The 17,896-nt window shown below is 42.5% G+C and overlaps 2 protein-coding genes across 4 annotated transcripts in view; one reads left to right on the forward strand and one right to left on the reverse strand.

Moving 5' to 3' along the window:
* Positions 1-20: 20 nt before the first annotated feature.
* Positions 21-3,799, forward strand: LOC148937407 (uncharacterized). The gene is made up of 9 exons (XM_089073101.1): positions 21-567; positions 901-1,020; positions 1,514-1,631; positions 1,713-1,974; positions 2,049-2,165; positions 2,245-2,335; positions 2,457-2,590; positions 3,211-3,544; positions 3,746-3,799. The coding sequence occupies exons 1-9, from the start codon at positions 421-423 to the stop codon at positions 3,797-3,799; spliced, it is 1,377 nt and encodes a 458-aa protein (XP_088929227.1). The 5' UTR covers positions 21-420.
* The window catches only part of CAP (Cbl-associated protein), a 77,588-nt gene continuing 63,457 nt past the window's right edge, over positions 3,766-17,896 (reverse strand). For all 3 annotated transcript variants that reach the window (XM_089072676.1, XM_089072675.1, XM_089072674.1), the window contains 7 exons: positions 9,867-10,071; positions 8,554-8,812; positions 8,319-8,433; positions 8,076-8,198; positions 7,803-7,957; positions 7,545-7,624; positions 3,766-6,936 (listed from right to left, as the gene is read on the reverse strand). In XM_089072676.1, coding sequence (XP_088928802.1) covers positions 6,768-6,936; positions 7,545-7,624; positions 7,803-7,957; positions 8,076-8,198; positions 8,319-8,433; positions 8,554-8,812; positions 9,867-10,071 — 1,106 coding nt within the window. In that variant the 3' untranslated portion in view covers positions 3,766-6,767. The remainder of the gene's footprint in view (positions 6,937-7,544; positions 7,625-7,802; positions 7,958-8,075; positions 8,199-8,318; positions 8,434-8,553; positions 8,813-9,866; positions 10,072-17,896) is intronic.

Here is a 17,896-nt window from a genome sequence, read left to right on the forward strand (position 1 = left end):
AGAGGATGAAACGTGAATACTATATCGGAAATGCTTATCTTATAGAAATATGGAACGTAGCAATTTCGCAACGATATAGAAACAGATATGTATGATAGGCACGTTGTAGCATCTGTATCTTGCTGCTAAATACACATAGGTAAATACGTATGGTGTCACAGGAACTTTTATTATTCTGAAACATTTTGATCGATACATTCCGCAAGGAAGAAAGTTCATCGACAGGTCTCCGTTCGCATTTACCATTTATGAAGCGTGACAGGTGAAATTGCTACGTCAGAGGTTTCCGATGTACGTAGTATTTTTCACGTACTTGCTCTCCGTTACGTCCGCTGAAATATTAATTCGTTCCTTATAACGAAGACGATACGAGAAGTTTAGTCGACTACACGTTGCCAAAGGTAAAACGCTGTTTTGAAAATGACGAAGTCCGCGCGGAGTCATTATTACAGTGTTACAAGAAAGATGCTGTTGCTTGCCGGCCAATGGCCTTTTCAGGAAAGAAGAATGAAACTGTTCGGAGTGAGCTTGTTGACTATAATCAATATTTCGTTCTTGATGCCACAGGTAACAAGGAAATTTTAAATCATAAAATATCATTATGCTAGTTTTAAATCCAACAATGAATCAATTGTATACAAAAAATTATTAAAATGACTCGCAGGATAATGTTTTTTGTTAAACAATTTGTTAAACTCGTTTAATTTAACTCGGATAATTTATAATTGGTGTTGAAATTCGAGATAGAGTTCTGTTTATATAATTTTGTAAAATATTAATTATAATAAATATACATAAAATATATAAAAATATCAAAATATATTGAAAATAGCATATTATCCTGTGAAACTTGATAACTTATAGATTGTCTAAGGTGAATTTTAGCAATAATGATTCTAGATGATCAAACTTATTCACTGCAACGAAGACGTATCATGTATTCTGCTGGTTGTACCGGGATGTTTATTTATAATTATACTTTTAATAAAGCTGTACACGTGCCAATTTAACAACAACAAAGTAAAAAAATTTATGCAATACATTGATCGAATTTTACTATTCAAGGTGTGTAGGTGTCTACTTAAATCTTGTAAAAAATTCTCTGAGAATTTCCAAATTTTTCATATATTTTCATTCAGAATTTCAGATAAAATGAAAAAATTCTTAAATATAACTTTAAAATAGATTTGTCTTAGTATACCTACTTTTAATGGTTTTTAATCACGAAGAAAAACCGCTAATATTAAAAAGAAGATAAAAAGTTTTTTAGTTTTACTAAATTTTTGTAAAAAAGCAAAATTTGAATTTAAAGATAAAATTTTCAAAAATTTCTGAAATTTCAATAAAATTTCATAAGATTCACTGATTTTTAACAATGTTCTATAAAAAAGAAATTTTCTGAAAGTGCCGGGAGTTTTTTCATGGAGTAGACATCTTACTTTTGTAATTTATTACAATCGCTGCTAGATTGTCCGATATTAAATATTTAAGAATATTTCAAGAATATTTCTAGATCAAAGATCTCACCGAATATCTATACAGCGATTGGGAGAAGTTAAAAGACACAGAGGAGTATGAAATTATGGAAACGCACGCTATGAAAGCAAGGCTATTATCTCTGATATATTGCAGTAAAGACAAATCTCTATATCAAAATGTTTTCAACGGACAATAATTTTTTTTTTTAACGATTTTTTTCATTTTTTTTGTAGTATATATATACATAGCATCAATTATGTTTGTATCAGTTAGTCTCATACCGCATATAGTGAATAACATGTTACCTGTCAACGAATCCTGGCCCATATTTATGCCTTACGAATCGGATTACTGCGTTGATGGCGAGGAATACTTCTTTTATATTTTTTCCCATGCTTTTGTGGGTATACTCATAATTATAACAGGATTAATCGGGCATGATTGCGTGATTATGACTTACATCGAGCATGTCTGCAGCGTCTTCGCTGTGGCCGAGTGAGAAAAATTATATTTCCCTTATGCTCGGTCAATCGTAATCGGGAGGGAAATTAGTGTCTGAATGTTTGCAGATTTCGTTTCAAAACTATGGTACGTGACACGCATGACGTCACAATGGTTAATAATCTGGACAAGGAATATAATCGGAAGATCGCGATTTCCGTGCATGCACATTGGCGAGCTTTACGGTGAGTACGGGATATATTGCGTTTATATGTATAAAAAATCCAAAGGATATCGATACGTGTCATAAAATTTGCTCCATAGCTTCGCAGAGCTTCTTGAAGAGACCTTCTGCATCGGCCTTGGCATGCAAATAATGATAACTACCATAACAATAAGCGTTACTCTCCTTCAAGTAAGTGTCTACCTTTCGTTCCAATTCATCTTGCGGTATTCACACATTTCGAAATAGATCTCATTCCATTCGTATTTGTATGAATATTAAAAATTAAAATATCGTATTTATTATTTTCAAGGTAGCGAAGGCAAATCTATTCGCAGAAACGGCCAGGAACGCGGTATTTGTCCTTGGTCAAATAATTCATTTATTCATCATCAGTCTGCAAGGGCAGAAACTGATGGATTACAGCACGCAAATAGGCGACAATATGTAAGATATAATAAGAAATAAATTTAATACATATAATATAATCTAGTAAATTTATAAAGTGTATACATACACTTGCGTGTTTTAAACATTGTTCACTTTTTTAAATTGTACTTTTATAAATTCAGAATGTTTTAACTTTCCATACAAGGTCCTCTGTGTTACATAATATAATTATACCGAAGCTGTTCGCCTATTCTATTTGACATGGATTTAAAATTTTTGATGTTCATTTTAATTGTGGACCTGAGGATTTCAAGGAAAGTTATTCACACCACGCACATTTTTTACGATCAATATTAAGATTATACCAATATAAGCGTCAACTTTTAGAAAAGATTTTATTAATATTTAACATTATTTAATTTATAATTTGTACTGAAAATGATCCGAACCGAAGGAACCAAAACGTTTGCAATTTTCTAATTTTATTTATTAATATATATATATATATATATATATATATATATATATATATATATATATGTACTTACACATTAACAATCTGTGTCGGCTCTGTATTACTCGTTTCCAATTTTGACTTAATTATTTAAGTTCTGTCTATTTCATTGATGTATAAATTCATGAAAAAAAGATTGATAATCGAGATAAAATTATTGCAGATATAGCTCCTCTTGGTATAAAATGCCTGTAAAATCGCAAAGGATGCTGCTATTCGCGATGCGAAGGAGCCTGCAACCAAACTTTTTGAGCGCCGGCAAGATTTATATCTTCTCTTTAAAGAGCTTCACTACGGTAAAAATTATTTATGAACATTTATTACGTAAATCCTTCAAAGTTCTTTTTAAGAGTACTCAACGTTCTTATTTTAAAGGTTGTACAGACTTCCGTGTCGTATTTTACCGTACTTGCGTCCTTCCAGTGATGGTCGATAGAACGATTCGGATGGATATCTCTATGCAATCACAATTATGTCGTAGCAATAGAGACTGCAGTGTAAATAATATTTATATTTAATTTATTAATTGTAATCAAATCATTTGTTAAAATAACGTTATTAAACATAATTTTAAATCTCGTTATTTCATGAACGAAAACCGTGAGTCATAAAGCAAGGATGGAAAATGAAGAAATGAGTAAGAAATCGTGATATTTATTTATGTGTTGATACTCATTTTTTTTTGTTCTGTCTTGAAGTTATTACGCAAAGTAACAGATTTTAGTAATGGACTAGGTTTTATTTGCATCTAGAATATATAATACATAGTAACGTCGTTAGCGCGAGTTTCAAGTTGTAAAAACAAGCGAATTCAATTCGTTAACCGAATGAAATTCGAGTCAAGCAAAAATCACGCATTAATCACGCATTTGGTATTGACGATTGTCACATCGCCCGAAACGGTCATGCTACTTGTCCAGCAAATTCTCCATGCTATCGTTACAAAAATCATAATCGTCAAAGTTAAGATGTAAGATGAAACAAGTCTTAAATATCTTAAACATTTAATTCATAACTTATCCACTTATATTAATAGAATCTTTTTCGTGTCAGGCGAAAGTTGTATCGCGAAAATATTACTAACTTTCTCCAGATATTTCATGATCGTTGAAAAGAAGTTGCAGCGTCAACGTGCGCTATTCGATAGACCACATCATCTGTACTTCCCGTAGGAGTTTTGGGACCGCCGAACCTGTCTTTACAAACAAAACGTGTAACAAGAAGGAAAGACGAGTTACATTGATTCGATGATAATCCTAGCTTTCATTTCGGTGACTCGTCATGTCGAACTTGAGACCGTAAGTTTTACGATCTAATGAGATATGTACCTGGATATATGCACATGTATGCAAATTATACACGTTATACGTAAGGTGAAACATCCCGCATTTTCATCGTACATCGAGCGGTAAAATATAATTAAATTGCATTTTCAACACTGAAAAAAATATTGCATTTTTTTTTGTTTACAGATCAAAAGAAAATCCATTTTTGCCATGTAATATAATAAAATATGTAAAATATTCTCGAAACCATCCTATCTTTGAAAAGTGAAAAGATGCTTTTATACAAAACTTGTTACAAAAGCTTACTTATTACATACAGCTTATTACAAAACTTTTACCGCTGAAAGGTACGCTGAAGATCCAAGATGGTGAAGAGAAACGGTTTTTTAACTTCCTTTGAAGATAAAAAAACGCCACCTATCACTTTTGAATCGGATATATTTCGGCGCCTTTTTATAATGCCCTTGTCACATTATCTCTCTTTCGTTTCTCTATAATTATCGTAGTAGTAAGTATTGTCTGTTTTCCGACTGCGTTCGTCGTGCGATCTTGATAAAGTGACGTTAGAAAAGTTCGTGATAATCTGATTTGGATACGTTATTTTCACATTGCAATCGTACGAATGTATATAACTGTCATTATATATATATATATATATATATATATATATATATATATATATATTACATTATTACATATTTTCGTGCGTACGTTCGACGCTTGCTAATTATTCGTAGGGTGTACATGTATATTTTATATATATATTATCGCATGGTATACAGTATACGATTTCCGTATGTATGTATATATATATATATATATATATATATATATATATAGATATATGTATAGATATATCTCTACTCTATATATATATATTTGACGTTGTATATTTATATATAACTCTGGGTACAAATAATGCTTACAAAAATATTAATTTGGGAAGGCAAACTTTCAATTATAAGTCCGTTAGTCTTGAAATACTCACGAATGCAACAATAACAATGGCCGATTTTTATCTACAATACTAAAATCATAGGGAAACCGCCATCCGCGCTTCTCAGCTAACTCAACACAAGTCCCCGCCTGCTAACTCGTCTCTCATCTCAAAGTTCAGCCGTCCTAAAATCTCAAACTAATCATTATCTCTCCTAATCTCGAATATCTCAAGATCCCTAATTTGAGACGTCGTATTTTATTTTTTTCTTTTCAACACTTTCCTGGATCGAATTAGCAGCCGCCAGGAACAGCAGTAACAATAAGTTACTAATTGTTATCGTACATTACTTACAAACTCTACTTACAAACTCGCGTAATTCTAGCGGACTATTTTACTAAATGTTTTGGTAAATCCGACGCCAAAGAGGATCTCGATACGATCAGTGATTACTTCCAGTATTTTTGAATCGACTTTGAATATAATATCGTAAGGATGATCGATATTATATTAGACTGAAGTATACATCGAGGAACTGATGTGTACTGATAAGATACTGACATCTTGGATGTTTACCGATATGGCGATAGTAATTCTGATCGCACGAGAACTCCGTTACGTCTCGCCGCAAACACTGACAGTTCTAATATTTATTCTAGCTGCGTTATAGATTAACATCGTCGTTAGACCCAAAAAAGGAAGACTCTTGTAACGTTTTCCGCTTCCCGCTGTGGACGCTTAACCCTTTCGCCTATCGAATTATTCATCGTTCAGAACCGATAAGAATAAGAATCATTTGACGTTGCACGAAACCTTTTAATCACGTTCATCGAACTCGAAAAGTACTTCCGTGTTCTGCGACGTGGCTAGTCGCGTGAATTTAATCAGAAGTCCCGTTCGTTGTATCAGTAACATTTCACGAGTTATGTATATGTATATGAAATTACACAATGTTCCGAATAAAATCAAGGAATATTACCAAGAACTAGAGAAAGAGATTCAGCAGATAGTACCTTTGGAAATATAAATTTCCATTTCACATATTAATTCGTTTCACGAGAATAATAAAAATTCAATTACAATATTTGTAAATTACAAAAAAATATCGAGCGTTAAAAATCTTCGTACGTCAAAATCGTTAAAACCGCAAACGCGTGCGCACGTGCAATAAAGAAAGTAACAATCATAATTATTTTCTGCAGATCATAATACACTGTAAAAACTACAGGCATTGTATTAATTATACGTGCTAGATAATCATTCTTTACTTTCGCAAAAAAAAAAAAAAAAGTCCTCAGAAGTCGCTTCAACAGAGGCGTTACTGATCGTAATTTGTAAAAATCTTCGCGATCGTATTGCTAGAGAGACAATCGGGTTAAACGTTGAAAAATCGGTATGTTTATCCTAACGATTCCGCCGTTGATGCTTTGGTGAAAATTGTTTCTGAGTTCTGACGCGCCGCGTGGCGTTCAGGTCCTGGATTCCTGTCGGTCTTCCTCACAATCTCTCGACGTAGTTGCCTGGGAAGGTGCCGAAGTAGCCGGTCCTCTGGCTGGAGCCGACGTACCATCCATCGTCGCACTTCTCCATCACGTACACCGTGTCGCCCTCTTTTAGCTCCAGCTCGTCGTCGTTCTGCGGTTTGTAGTTGTACAACGCCCGGTATCTGTCGAAATGCAATTCGCATTTGAATTCGACGATATGCCTCTTCCGGCCGCGATGAAACGACCGATGCGCGAACAAGAAGATAACGGATCGAATTTATTAAGGCGCAAAAAGATCGTTAACACGTTCCACACCGCCTGATCCACGCTGGACTTTCGGTTCAGACCGCAAGAAAAGTGAGTTAAATATATTTGACGTGTAAACTTAATTCGGCGTCTTCTTTTACAAAATTTAGAAGACTTTATTTATGGATCAATTAATATTAAAAAAAAAATTTAATTATCAAAATGATCTTCGTTATTTTTTTATAACTTTAGTCCACTGCCAAATTCCATGATTGACATGAAAAAAAAAAGATGGTAGTTTTTTCAACAGGAAACGAATAAATTTAAAGGCACTGAATTAATATTTACACACTTAATGCTTCCTGAAATTTGTGAAATGGTACAATAATTATAATTTTGGCATCGTGAAATTTTAAAATGTAATTTTTCTTAAAAGATTCTTAACAAGTTACTTAACAAGTATAATAAACATGAAAATTATTAACGCGGTGCTAATGATTAATCGCAAAATTGATACGGCATGTTAAAGAGATGCAAGACTCACGGGATCGGTTCCGAGTGCGTGTCGATGTGCAGAGTTTCGCTGAGTTGCGACACGTGCAGCTTGCTTCCTCCCATACGTGGCTGAAAAATATGAAGGGAAAAGGGCCGTTACGCGTACATCTTTCGCCTTATTAGAATTGTTTCTCTTAACAAGAACGTCGTCCTTCCGTCGGTGCACGACGGTAATGAAACGTTACGAAGAGGATTCAATCACGCCGCGAGGTAATTATGCCATGCCGTGAGATCGCACGATAGTTACCAGTGAATTATAATGGGGCTGGGTTGTGTTGATATTGACCGGGATGGACGGCACGTAATGATGGGGTCCCATACTCATTTTCCCTCCGGACGAGCCATTCGCTAAGAGACTGTGCGCCGCCGGAGACGCGACCGGTTTATTCTGAATCGGTGTCTCTGAAAGAAAAGCGAGCCACGTGCAAATTTCATCATTTTGACGAGAAGCTTGATTTATTTAACGATCTGAAGCTTCTCTATTTTTTATCTTAAATCCAGCTTCCTCAAATCAAATTACCTGATCGAAGTCCGGGTTCGGTGATGACCTCAACGTAGGAAATCGGGAAGATCCCTTTTCGGTTTCCAATACGGCCTTCGTACCAATTTTCGTCGACCCTCCTCGTCAAAACCACCAATTCGCCTGCGAGCAAACATCACAAAAAGAAAAAAAAAAAAAAAAAAGTGCGAAAAAATAATTTGCGTCCTTCCGCGCGTTGCTTCAAGTGAAATTTATAAACTCTAGTCGCAACAACTCTCTCACCTTTCGCCAAGGACAACTCGAGATTGGTCTGGGCGACAAAGTTGAACTTGGCCCGTGCCTGTCCCTCATGAGCCTTCTTCGGTGTCGTTCGCATCGTACCGTCGTACGGTAGGATCTATGTGTTAATAACAAGCAAAGTTAGAGCCGTACGGCGCACTTTGTCGGCCGGTCCGACTTTCACTTTTTGCCGTCTATACGCTTCTAAAATTCAGCCCGGACCGGGCCGGGAGATTACCTCGACATAGTTAGACGGGAACAATCCAATCATCGCGTTGTACTCTCCCTCGTACCAATTCTTGTCCACCTGTCGCCGAACGAATATAAGGTCGCCGCGGCGGAAAGTCAATTCCCGGGACGACTGGCCGACGAAATTGTAGAGCGCTCTCGCCACCAGACGCGGCTCCAGTGTTTGATCTTGAGATCGACTGCGCTGGCTCAAATCGTCCACGAAATCGTCGTAGCGGTTCAGGGGTATGGGCGACTTCTGCGAGGGTCTGGAATTGTTGGAGTATTGTCGAGGAGATGGAACGTGGCTTCCCTTCGAATCGGGATTGTCCCTTCTGTTTGCTCCGAGCAAACGTTAACTCTCTTCGGCATTGCAATGATTATCGGGCATTTGCGGTCGAGATGCACCTCGCGACGAATATAGATTCATGCTTCTCGATTATTTTCACTAATCTCTCCTCAGAATTTGCGATAAATTCAGTCGATATATTTTAGAGTCAAATACTTGACTGTCTTATGTTCATTTCTATCAACGTACAATAGATTGACTTTAATTTAGATTTAACTTATCTTTTCATTTCTACAAATTAGAGAAAAATGAATTAAATCAAGATTAAACTTAATCTATACTAATCAACATTAATCAAGAATTTATACGATAGAATTTTAATTTTGAAACATCTTCCTTTCGATGGACTCGCGATTTACCATTTTCATCGAAAGAGTCTATAGCTCCAGCATCGTTCTCTCGATGTCAATGAAACCTCTCTCGATTTTTCTACCTGCGCGTTAACCTACGCTTTCATTGTGTTTTACGCCCGCGTAAAACAGCTCGTGGCAAGCGACGCGTTACGCAACGGCCGCTGAATAGCAGGAAATGTTTATGAGCCGACAAGCTGAAGATGCACATGCCTTTCGCCGTGACGCGCGTTATTAACGTCATCTTCAAAAGTATTTGAAAGAAATGGTAGAAACGCAGAAAAATGTACGAAAAAAAAAAAAAAATCACACGTTTACAACGAGAACTTCTAAATCTTACGAGGTTCGAAAACGATCCGTCCACGTGACTCGCCTCGGCACGGTTTCTCAATGCGCGTCATCCTTAAAAGTATTACTCTCCCGTTTGAAAGAAGTCCAGAAAGATGATGACGGAAAAAAATGCACATTAACGAGAGACCTTCTAAATCTTACGAGGTTCGGAAGCGAGGTCCGGCCACGCGACTCGCTTCGGCGGACGGTTCCTCAATTCGCGATCTCTCCATGAATCTCCATGACTCTTCGAACTGAAGAGAAGCGGAAGGGAAGGATACTCCTGGTACTCACATGAAATTATCCGTGTGCCTGCGGGAGTCGATGTCGTGCAACTCCTGGAGGTACTTGCGACGGCGCTCCTCCTGGTAGACGCGCCGCATGTTCTCCGCGCTGCGACGCGCGAGCTCCTCCTCGCTCAGCGGTTCCTTCGCCTCTGTACGCACCGGCGAGCGATAGTGAATCGTCACCTCACCCTCCACATAACGCCTCGGCGATTCTGCATCAAGCGAGACAAGCGTTTTATCGGCACCGATCGGCACTCTGATCCGCGAGCGGAACGACGTCGTTTTTTCGGCGGTTAGGATTTTTCGGTATGGGTGGATCGCTTCGTACATATTTCCCTCTTATCTTTTTACACAAGACGGAACAGTACAACCGAAAGAGAGATCGTTCGACATGCAAAAGTAAGCTGGAAATTTGTAGAATAAAATCTGGTCGTACGACGCTTTATTACCGAGTAATAAATATTTCAACTATTTATTAATTAATAAATAGTTAGTGTAATTACGAAAATTTTGTGTGTGTGTGTGTGTGTGTGTGTGTGTGTGTGTGTGTGTGTGTGTGTGTGTGTGTGTGTGTGTGTGTGTGTGTGTGTGTGTGTGTGTGTACTGAAATATGTTTCAAGTTTAGTACTACTGTGTTCAGCAGAGAAAGCAGCTCTGTAATTTTTATGGGAATCTTTAATTGCTCTTAGTTTGTCATGAATATAAATGTATAAATTAATATCGAAGAATTTTTATAACAGTTGCTCTTCCTGCAGCCATTCATAATACTATCAGCACAGTTGCGAATAATGAAATTCATTAAATCAGAAGTTGGACAAGCAACGACTATCCGTCTACAGTCGACAAACTTTCAAATTTGATTATCTCGGAAGTAAAGCAGGGTACAACAAAATTTTATTGTACATTTCCGATTTTTGTATACTAAGCAATCAACTTCTGCAGTACCATCCACCCTAAAAATAAAATACACATTTTACGCGATTGTGATTCCGGTTAGTTAGATCCTGACCCGCGACCGGTCCATGCGACAGGATGCGACGCGAGAAAGTGCGTGTTAATTCCGGCTTGAATTATTCGATTGATGGAAGCATGCTTTCAAAACGCGTGCCATTTCATCGAGTTAATCGCCGTCGTCAACCGCTTCGGTGGACCCTGCCGTTATAAAAAATGATGGCGTACGTTCGACGTCGATTGCAGACTCGCAATTCGGAATCGCTCGCTCGCAGCGTACCGGCATTATTAAATACACTCCTCGTGGCTTTTTGCTTCCAATCGTGTTAATCGTCGAGTTAATCGCCCCATTGAACCCTGCCATTATTAAAAAAATAATGGCCGTACTTTCGATCCTGGATTCGCATTCGGAATCCTTCGGGGTGATTTGCTACGACGGATCAAATACGATTCCCGTATCGCGATCTTCCGCTTTCAATCGTGATTGTTTCTTAATTCGGATTATTTGCTTATCGAGAAGACCAGAAGTTTTGGCGTTTTGGCGTTTTGACGTTTCGGCGCTTCGATACACCCGACGACGTTCAAGTCTGGCAGAGTTATTAGAGCGTGCGACGATCATATCCCGCCAGATGATATATCGTGGAGAAGAATTGAATCACACATAAGAGAGACGACGGTTTAACCCACATCGAGGCCGTCGCTTGTTTATCTCATTCCGGCAGAACATATGGCTTCTTCGCGGAGAGAAACGATACTTAAGCCGCGCGGTCGTCGACCGGCGCGAGGCAAAAATCTAGATACGGTGTCTGAGCATGATTTCACGTAATGCTCGATTACGCGCACGTGCGGTGATGCGGCGTGAATAAATGTAAAATACAGAGCAAAGAAGTAAGCCCATTACGTGCCGATAATTGCGAAACTGTAACGGCAAATATAGAGAAGCTCCGGGCTGAAAATTCTCGCGTATACAGCGGCGCGTTTTACAGCCACTTATCTATGCGAAAGCACGAGCAGCCAGCGTACTCAGCCAAACAATAACTGGCAACGTATCTTAAGGGACGAGGGTGTATCGCCTCGCGTGACGTTTCTCTCCTTCTCGCTTCGCCCCCTCTTATCAGGAGCACTTGTTTTAAAAACAAGAAAGCTACATATTTCAGAGAAGAGAGAGAGAGGGGCGAACAAAAGCGCCGCGCACGCACCTGCTTTCGTGCACGCGCTGCGCGCGGGATAATGACGGGGGGGGTCATTTATCGCGCGATGCAGTGGCACGCGTGTACGCACGCACGCACGCACGCACGCACGCACGCACGCACGCATAATGCGCGCTCGCGTGCGTCGGGCTGCGGCGAGACCGTGGGACTGATAAGGCGGAATGCAGTCCGCGACCGGTCAAGCGCGGTCGCGATGACACGAGAGATACGTCGCGAGAGAACGGGCAGCCGAGATCCTCCCAGGTTATACCCGAGAAGTACCACGTCCCAAACCGAAAAGTTTTTCTCATGACACATCGCGAATGTGTCATGAGAAAAAAAAATACTCTAGTGAGATACTAGGGGTAATAGAGAGAAGGAAAAGGAATCTCTTTGTTTCGGATCGGACTTGCGATCGAAAGATGATTTGATTTCTCTCCGGTGAAACTTTGTTGCCGTCATTACTCGTGTAACTCAATTTGTTAACAACATGTAACGCACTCATCACAGATGACGAAATGAGAAACTGAATTTCAATATCTCTCTCTCTCTCTCTCTCTCTCTCTCTCTCTCTCTCTCTCTCTCTCTCTCTCTCTCTGTCTCTCTCAAAACACCGCAACACCTTTCACCGCTTTCATTGAAGAAGATTCTCACGCGATCGATTCTTTTTCACTCTCCTTCTCTCTTTCTTTCTCTCTCTCTCTCTCTCTGTCTTCCTCGCCTATCCTGGCTCGAGATTATTTTTTTCTTGTGTACCTTATTATCCTTTATCTGATTCTCTCCTCGTGTAATTTTATTCCATTTTACCGTTCTACTCTCAACGCGCTTCTAGAGCCTTTCGTGGGTCATGGGAAATTAGGTTTTCGTCATTATGGCAATTTATTATCTGTGTCGATGTTAATTATTTTTTAAATTCAATGCAGACCTCGAACTCTCCTATCTCACTACAATTTTTCATACGAATTCATTTAATACGTAATAATACAAATATATCCAGAATACTTTTTCATCGATTCGATTCTACGTAATACGATCGTATCAGACTTTCTAAAGTAGAGGCATGTTAAAAAAAAAAAAAAAAAAAAAGTTCAGAGCACGGAACGTATTCTGCTCGATTCAATCTGTTTTTATCTCTCTCTCCTCCTCAATCACCGTCAACGACACCGGCAACGATTACGTACACCGAGGCGATCCTAACGGGGCGTGCGGCTATTTACGCGCGGCAGGAAGAGCATTATTTCAGGAAAATTATGCGCATGTTTACTGACTGTACGGAATCGGTCCGTAGACCGTAGACGGAAGCGCGCTTCCGGCGGCGTGAAGTCCGCCAATCGGACTCGTTTGATCGAACAAAGGGCTGCTGGTGGCTCGGTCACGGCGACAGGCATCAGGGTCAATCGGAAGTATCGATGCGGGATCTATTTTTCGTAGATCGCTCGTAGAGCTCTTGCAATTGTTGACGAGCTGCGGCGACTGCAAGTCCTCGGCCAACGAGAAATTGCCGCAAGATTTATACCCCGGGACTCCCGACGATCTCTGTCTCTTATCGGCGTCTCTTCCGAACGGCTGATCGTTCCTTCCATTCGCGATCCTCGACAGGATGTCATCTTTGACAACGTCGTTAACGGCTCGTCTGCTCTCAACAGGGCTCAGCAAATCTTCCACGTGATCTTCGTGGTTGCGTAGGATCGCCACGTCGACGCTGTAATCGTTCAGATATCTCCTCTCGTCCGCCTCCATGCGCTCGCACCGCTCGTTCACCGTGCTCAGGTCTAAGGGAGGAGGAGGGATTCTCGTCGCCTTGACCCCCCGTCTCGGGGGGGTCAGATGTTTGGGCGGGACCGACACATCCGTCGTCAATTTGGATATCGATTGTCCGCGCTCGATCGAGCGTGTCTGATCTTCGATCTCCTCGCGCTGTCCCGATCGTTGCTCGAAGCGATTTCTCGATCTTACGACACGAGCGTCCGGGGATTCGAGAGACTCGAGCCCTTCGGGAACGTTGACCGCCCGGGCTACGTAGAGAGGAGCATCGAGGTTCCGCTTCAGGATAGTCAGATTCGGCAAGGATCTACAGAGATCCCAGCAGACGCCGTCGTTGCTCCTCGACGCGCTTATCTCATTGATCTTCGCCGAAACGGAATCCGATCGTCCGCGATAATCGCAGATCATTCGGGTCTCGTTTTGCGAAAGTCGATTCCATTCCCGTTCGGGCTTATCATCCCGCGACAGCCGATCGTTCACGTTGCTCGCGTCACGATGTCCGCTTCCGCCCGACGAATCCCCGCCTTCCTCTCGACTCTCGAAATCGATCTTCGCGGCTCCGCCAAAAATGTATTCCGGAAGGTTCTTCCCTCGGCGCGACGCGTCGAGATCGATCTCGTCCTCCTCGATGCGGCACTGACATGATTTATCGTGCGTTCTCTTGGCGCACGCCGCGTCCCGAAATCGAGCCTCCTCGACGATCGGCGAGCCCTCGCTGCGTTCATTACTCGCCTCATCGAGCTTGACCACCGACGACGATACGTTCCTCACATCGACTCGTCTTATCTCGCTTCCGGGTAAAATGTTGACGAGCACTCTGCCGTCCCTTCGAGCGCGACCGCCGCTCTTGCGATTGACGATTCGAGACAAGTCCCTCCCGGCGAACTCGGTTAACGTGTCCATCTCCTCCTCCTCCTCCTCCTCCTCCTCCGGGCTGCGTGTCGTCTGCGCCCGGGACTTCCGGTCGTTTATACTGCTCACGGATGATTGATTGCTCTGGCTGGTGAGGGTCTCGGTGCTACCGAAGCCGGCGCAGCGCCTCGGCGCTCCCTGGCCGCTCCTCTCGGAAGCGTTCCCGGCGAAACCGCTGCAGGAGTCCTGCTTCCCCGGCATGTCGGCGAAGAACTGTCGGCGGAGATACCGGTTGTGCTCGAAGATCTCGTGCAGCCGCTCCCTGCTGTCGCTGAAGTGCTCCTTCTCGAGTCCCTCGGGATATCGCGCCGCTGACGATCCGCGCGCGGCAGGACTCCTGGAAGAAGGATGTCGCGTCTCCCGCGAGCAACCCCGATCCCTCGGGGCTGTCTCGTGCGAGACGGACTCGAGGCACTTTCCCGGATCGCCGCGGTAATAGTCCTTGTAATCCTTGTAAAAGTACTCCCTCTCGAAGTCCGTCCGCGGCTTCCAGCTCCACCGGGAGTTCTCCGGGGAGAGACGGTCTCTCCGCAAGAGCGTGTCGCAATCATCCTCGAAATGCACCGTGCACGTCCGCTGCATCTCCGGCATGGAGACCCGCTGGTAAGCGTGTCTGTCGGTCCTTGCGTCTCGTTTGTCGCGTCGAACTACCACCGATCTGTCCGGACGGCGGAGCTTCACCAGGTCGTCGATGTCGTTCGCCAAACTGGTCCACTGTACACTGTGCTCCAGGTCCGCGACCCGCGGCAATGTCGCCCCAGTTCCCACCTCGTTCATCACCATGTTTCTTCTCATCGCGAGAACGACGCGCGAATATCAGATATCCGATTAGTCGCGGGTACTCTGAGGAGAAATTAAATCACTCCCTGACGACGTGACAACGCGTTTACCAGACTGTAAACTCTTCCCCGGATGTCTCCCTCTCTCTCTCTCTCTCTCTCTCGATCAACCTTGCGCTTATCGAGCGGAAATCAGAACTGAATCGAGCCGCGTTATTAACCCCCCCCCCCCCCGCCTCCCCGATCGAGATAGGATCGAGGACGATCTCTCGGCCGCGGCGGATGTTGCTCAAAATCTGATCCGCAATTATGATTCGCGCGGAATTAATCGCGCGATAACGAACGGAAGGAAATGGAAAGCGCGATGACTCCTCTTGCGTTGGGCAACCGAGTGGAGAAATTCGATTAGTTATTGTCGCCGGATGACTCGCGATCGTTTATTCAGAGGTCGCCGGCGACCTCTTCTACGTCGGTTTGAGGAGGACATTAAGAGCTGTAACGGTGACTCGGACGGGCGGATGTGCAACGCGAGCTGCAAACGTCGGCGGCTATCAAGGTTGAAACGATCGCGTCGTTCCGTGTCACGTTCTCGGTGTGCCAATGCCTGTTTTCGTATCCGCGAAGCACCGCAAGCAATCCCGGATTCCGATAACTCTGATACGCCGCCGTTTCGGTTTTCTCTCCCTTTCTCGCTCACAGACAAGTCAGAGCGAACTGTCAATGAAAGTCTACCATTACTCATCGCGTCCCGCGAAACATAGACTTATTTCCGGACGACATGACGTTGACTCATTAATCATCGGCACCTCACGGTAATTCGTAATTAACGAGAATGAACGTGGGTTTCGACGGAACTTCGGCGCGAAACGTCGTACGCGGAAAAGTATCGTCGCGAAGAATCCGACGACTTGAGAAAAACTTGTGTTGAGAAGAGCGAGGACGCTGAGCGCAGGCCGTCACGGGAAGCTTCTACTTATTAGAGCGGGCCGACTCCCCCGAAGAAAAGTTTAAGTGTCTTAATGAAGTGCGTTTGTTTGTTGTACGGGCGAAATCTTTCCCTGAGAAAGGTGCTACTTGCACTCTCATGACTATTCTATTCAAATGAGCCGCCGGCGCAATGTGGATCAACGGAGGAAGACAACACTCGTGTCGCACTTTTCTCTCAAGAGGAACGATTTCACTGACAAAGCGTCGCGTTTATATTTTTATCTCGCCGTTCCATCTTTTCAAACTTATAACACAGCGCCAAATGAGAACTTCAAATTTGAATTGAAAAAAACTTGAAAACTTGAAACTTGAGTAATCTCGCTCTTTTATCAGTGCAAATTTTTTCTCAACAGGCTGGTAAACGTGCCGTCCAAGGTCCGTGACAAAATAAATTCACGTCGAAGTCCACGGTGATATCAGACACGCGATAACCTTGCGTAACGCATATACTTGCATATCGCACGGAATGCAGCTCGACGTTAATCCCCGCGACGTTAGCACACAAATTCCCGTAATTCCCGGACTCACTTTCGCCGATTAAGCTGACCGTCGCGATTATCAGTATATCACGCCGATAACTCCGCGAGATTAATTTAAAAGAACGAAACGCGCGCCTGGAAAGAGCGACCTCGCGTCCGATTAGGCCCGCTCGGATCGTCTTACATTTTCGACTGCACCTTCGACGACACCTGTTATTGATACCTGCGTCGTGCGACGCACGCGAAACGCGTCTGACGAAGGCGCCGCGACGTTGGCACCGGTTATCGCGGCTCCCCTACTCCGCTGAAGAACGGTTCACCAAGCAGGAACCGCGGGGAACGTCTTCGGATGGAGCGCGCTGGCGCTCAACAAGTTTTCAACGATTTTAAACCGAAACCAAGGCTCCCCGATATATTTTGGGACGTTTCCCAGCCGACGATTAACTCCTACACCGGGCGATTCGTGGAAATCGATAAGAAATCTCCAATCGGTCTCCTATCAATCAAAAAACGCGCACACAAACACGTAACGCTTATAGGAAAGTCCGGTAAATAAGCTTCTCACTTCTTTGAGTCGTTATCCGCGAAGATAAAAATTTATGAACGTCGTGCTAAAAGGCGTTCAAGGCTGCTGACAAAAGCCGCGTTGTTGTACGTCGCTTCTCGCGTGAGATACGGACGGATATCGCCGGACTATAATAATAATAACAACAGTGTTGTTTTGCACGCTAATCACTTTTCAGAGAGCGTTCGATTATTATTCACGATATTAAGTCCCACTTCTCGCTCTCCTGTATCGCTCGTGTTACTTCTCACTCGCCGGTTTTGGAGAACTCGATTACGGATCCCGTCACCTGTTATCGACGCCGACGAAACTGTCGGAAAGTGGAGGAACGTACATTAATCATCGAGAGATTAGATAAGGTGGACGAACGAGTGTCCACGATCGCAAATATTTGGAATAACGCGACTCGT

The sequence above is a fragment of the Pogonomyrmex barbatus genome, unplaced genomic scaffold (genome assembly GCF_055798465.1).
Source record: "Pogonomyrmex barbatus isolate J1 unplaced genomic scaffold, ASM5579846v1 scaffold14, whole genome shotgun sequence".
NCBI lineage: Eukaryota > Metazoa > Arthropoda > Insecta > Hymenoptera > Formicidae > Pogonomyrmex > Pogonomyrmex barbatus.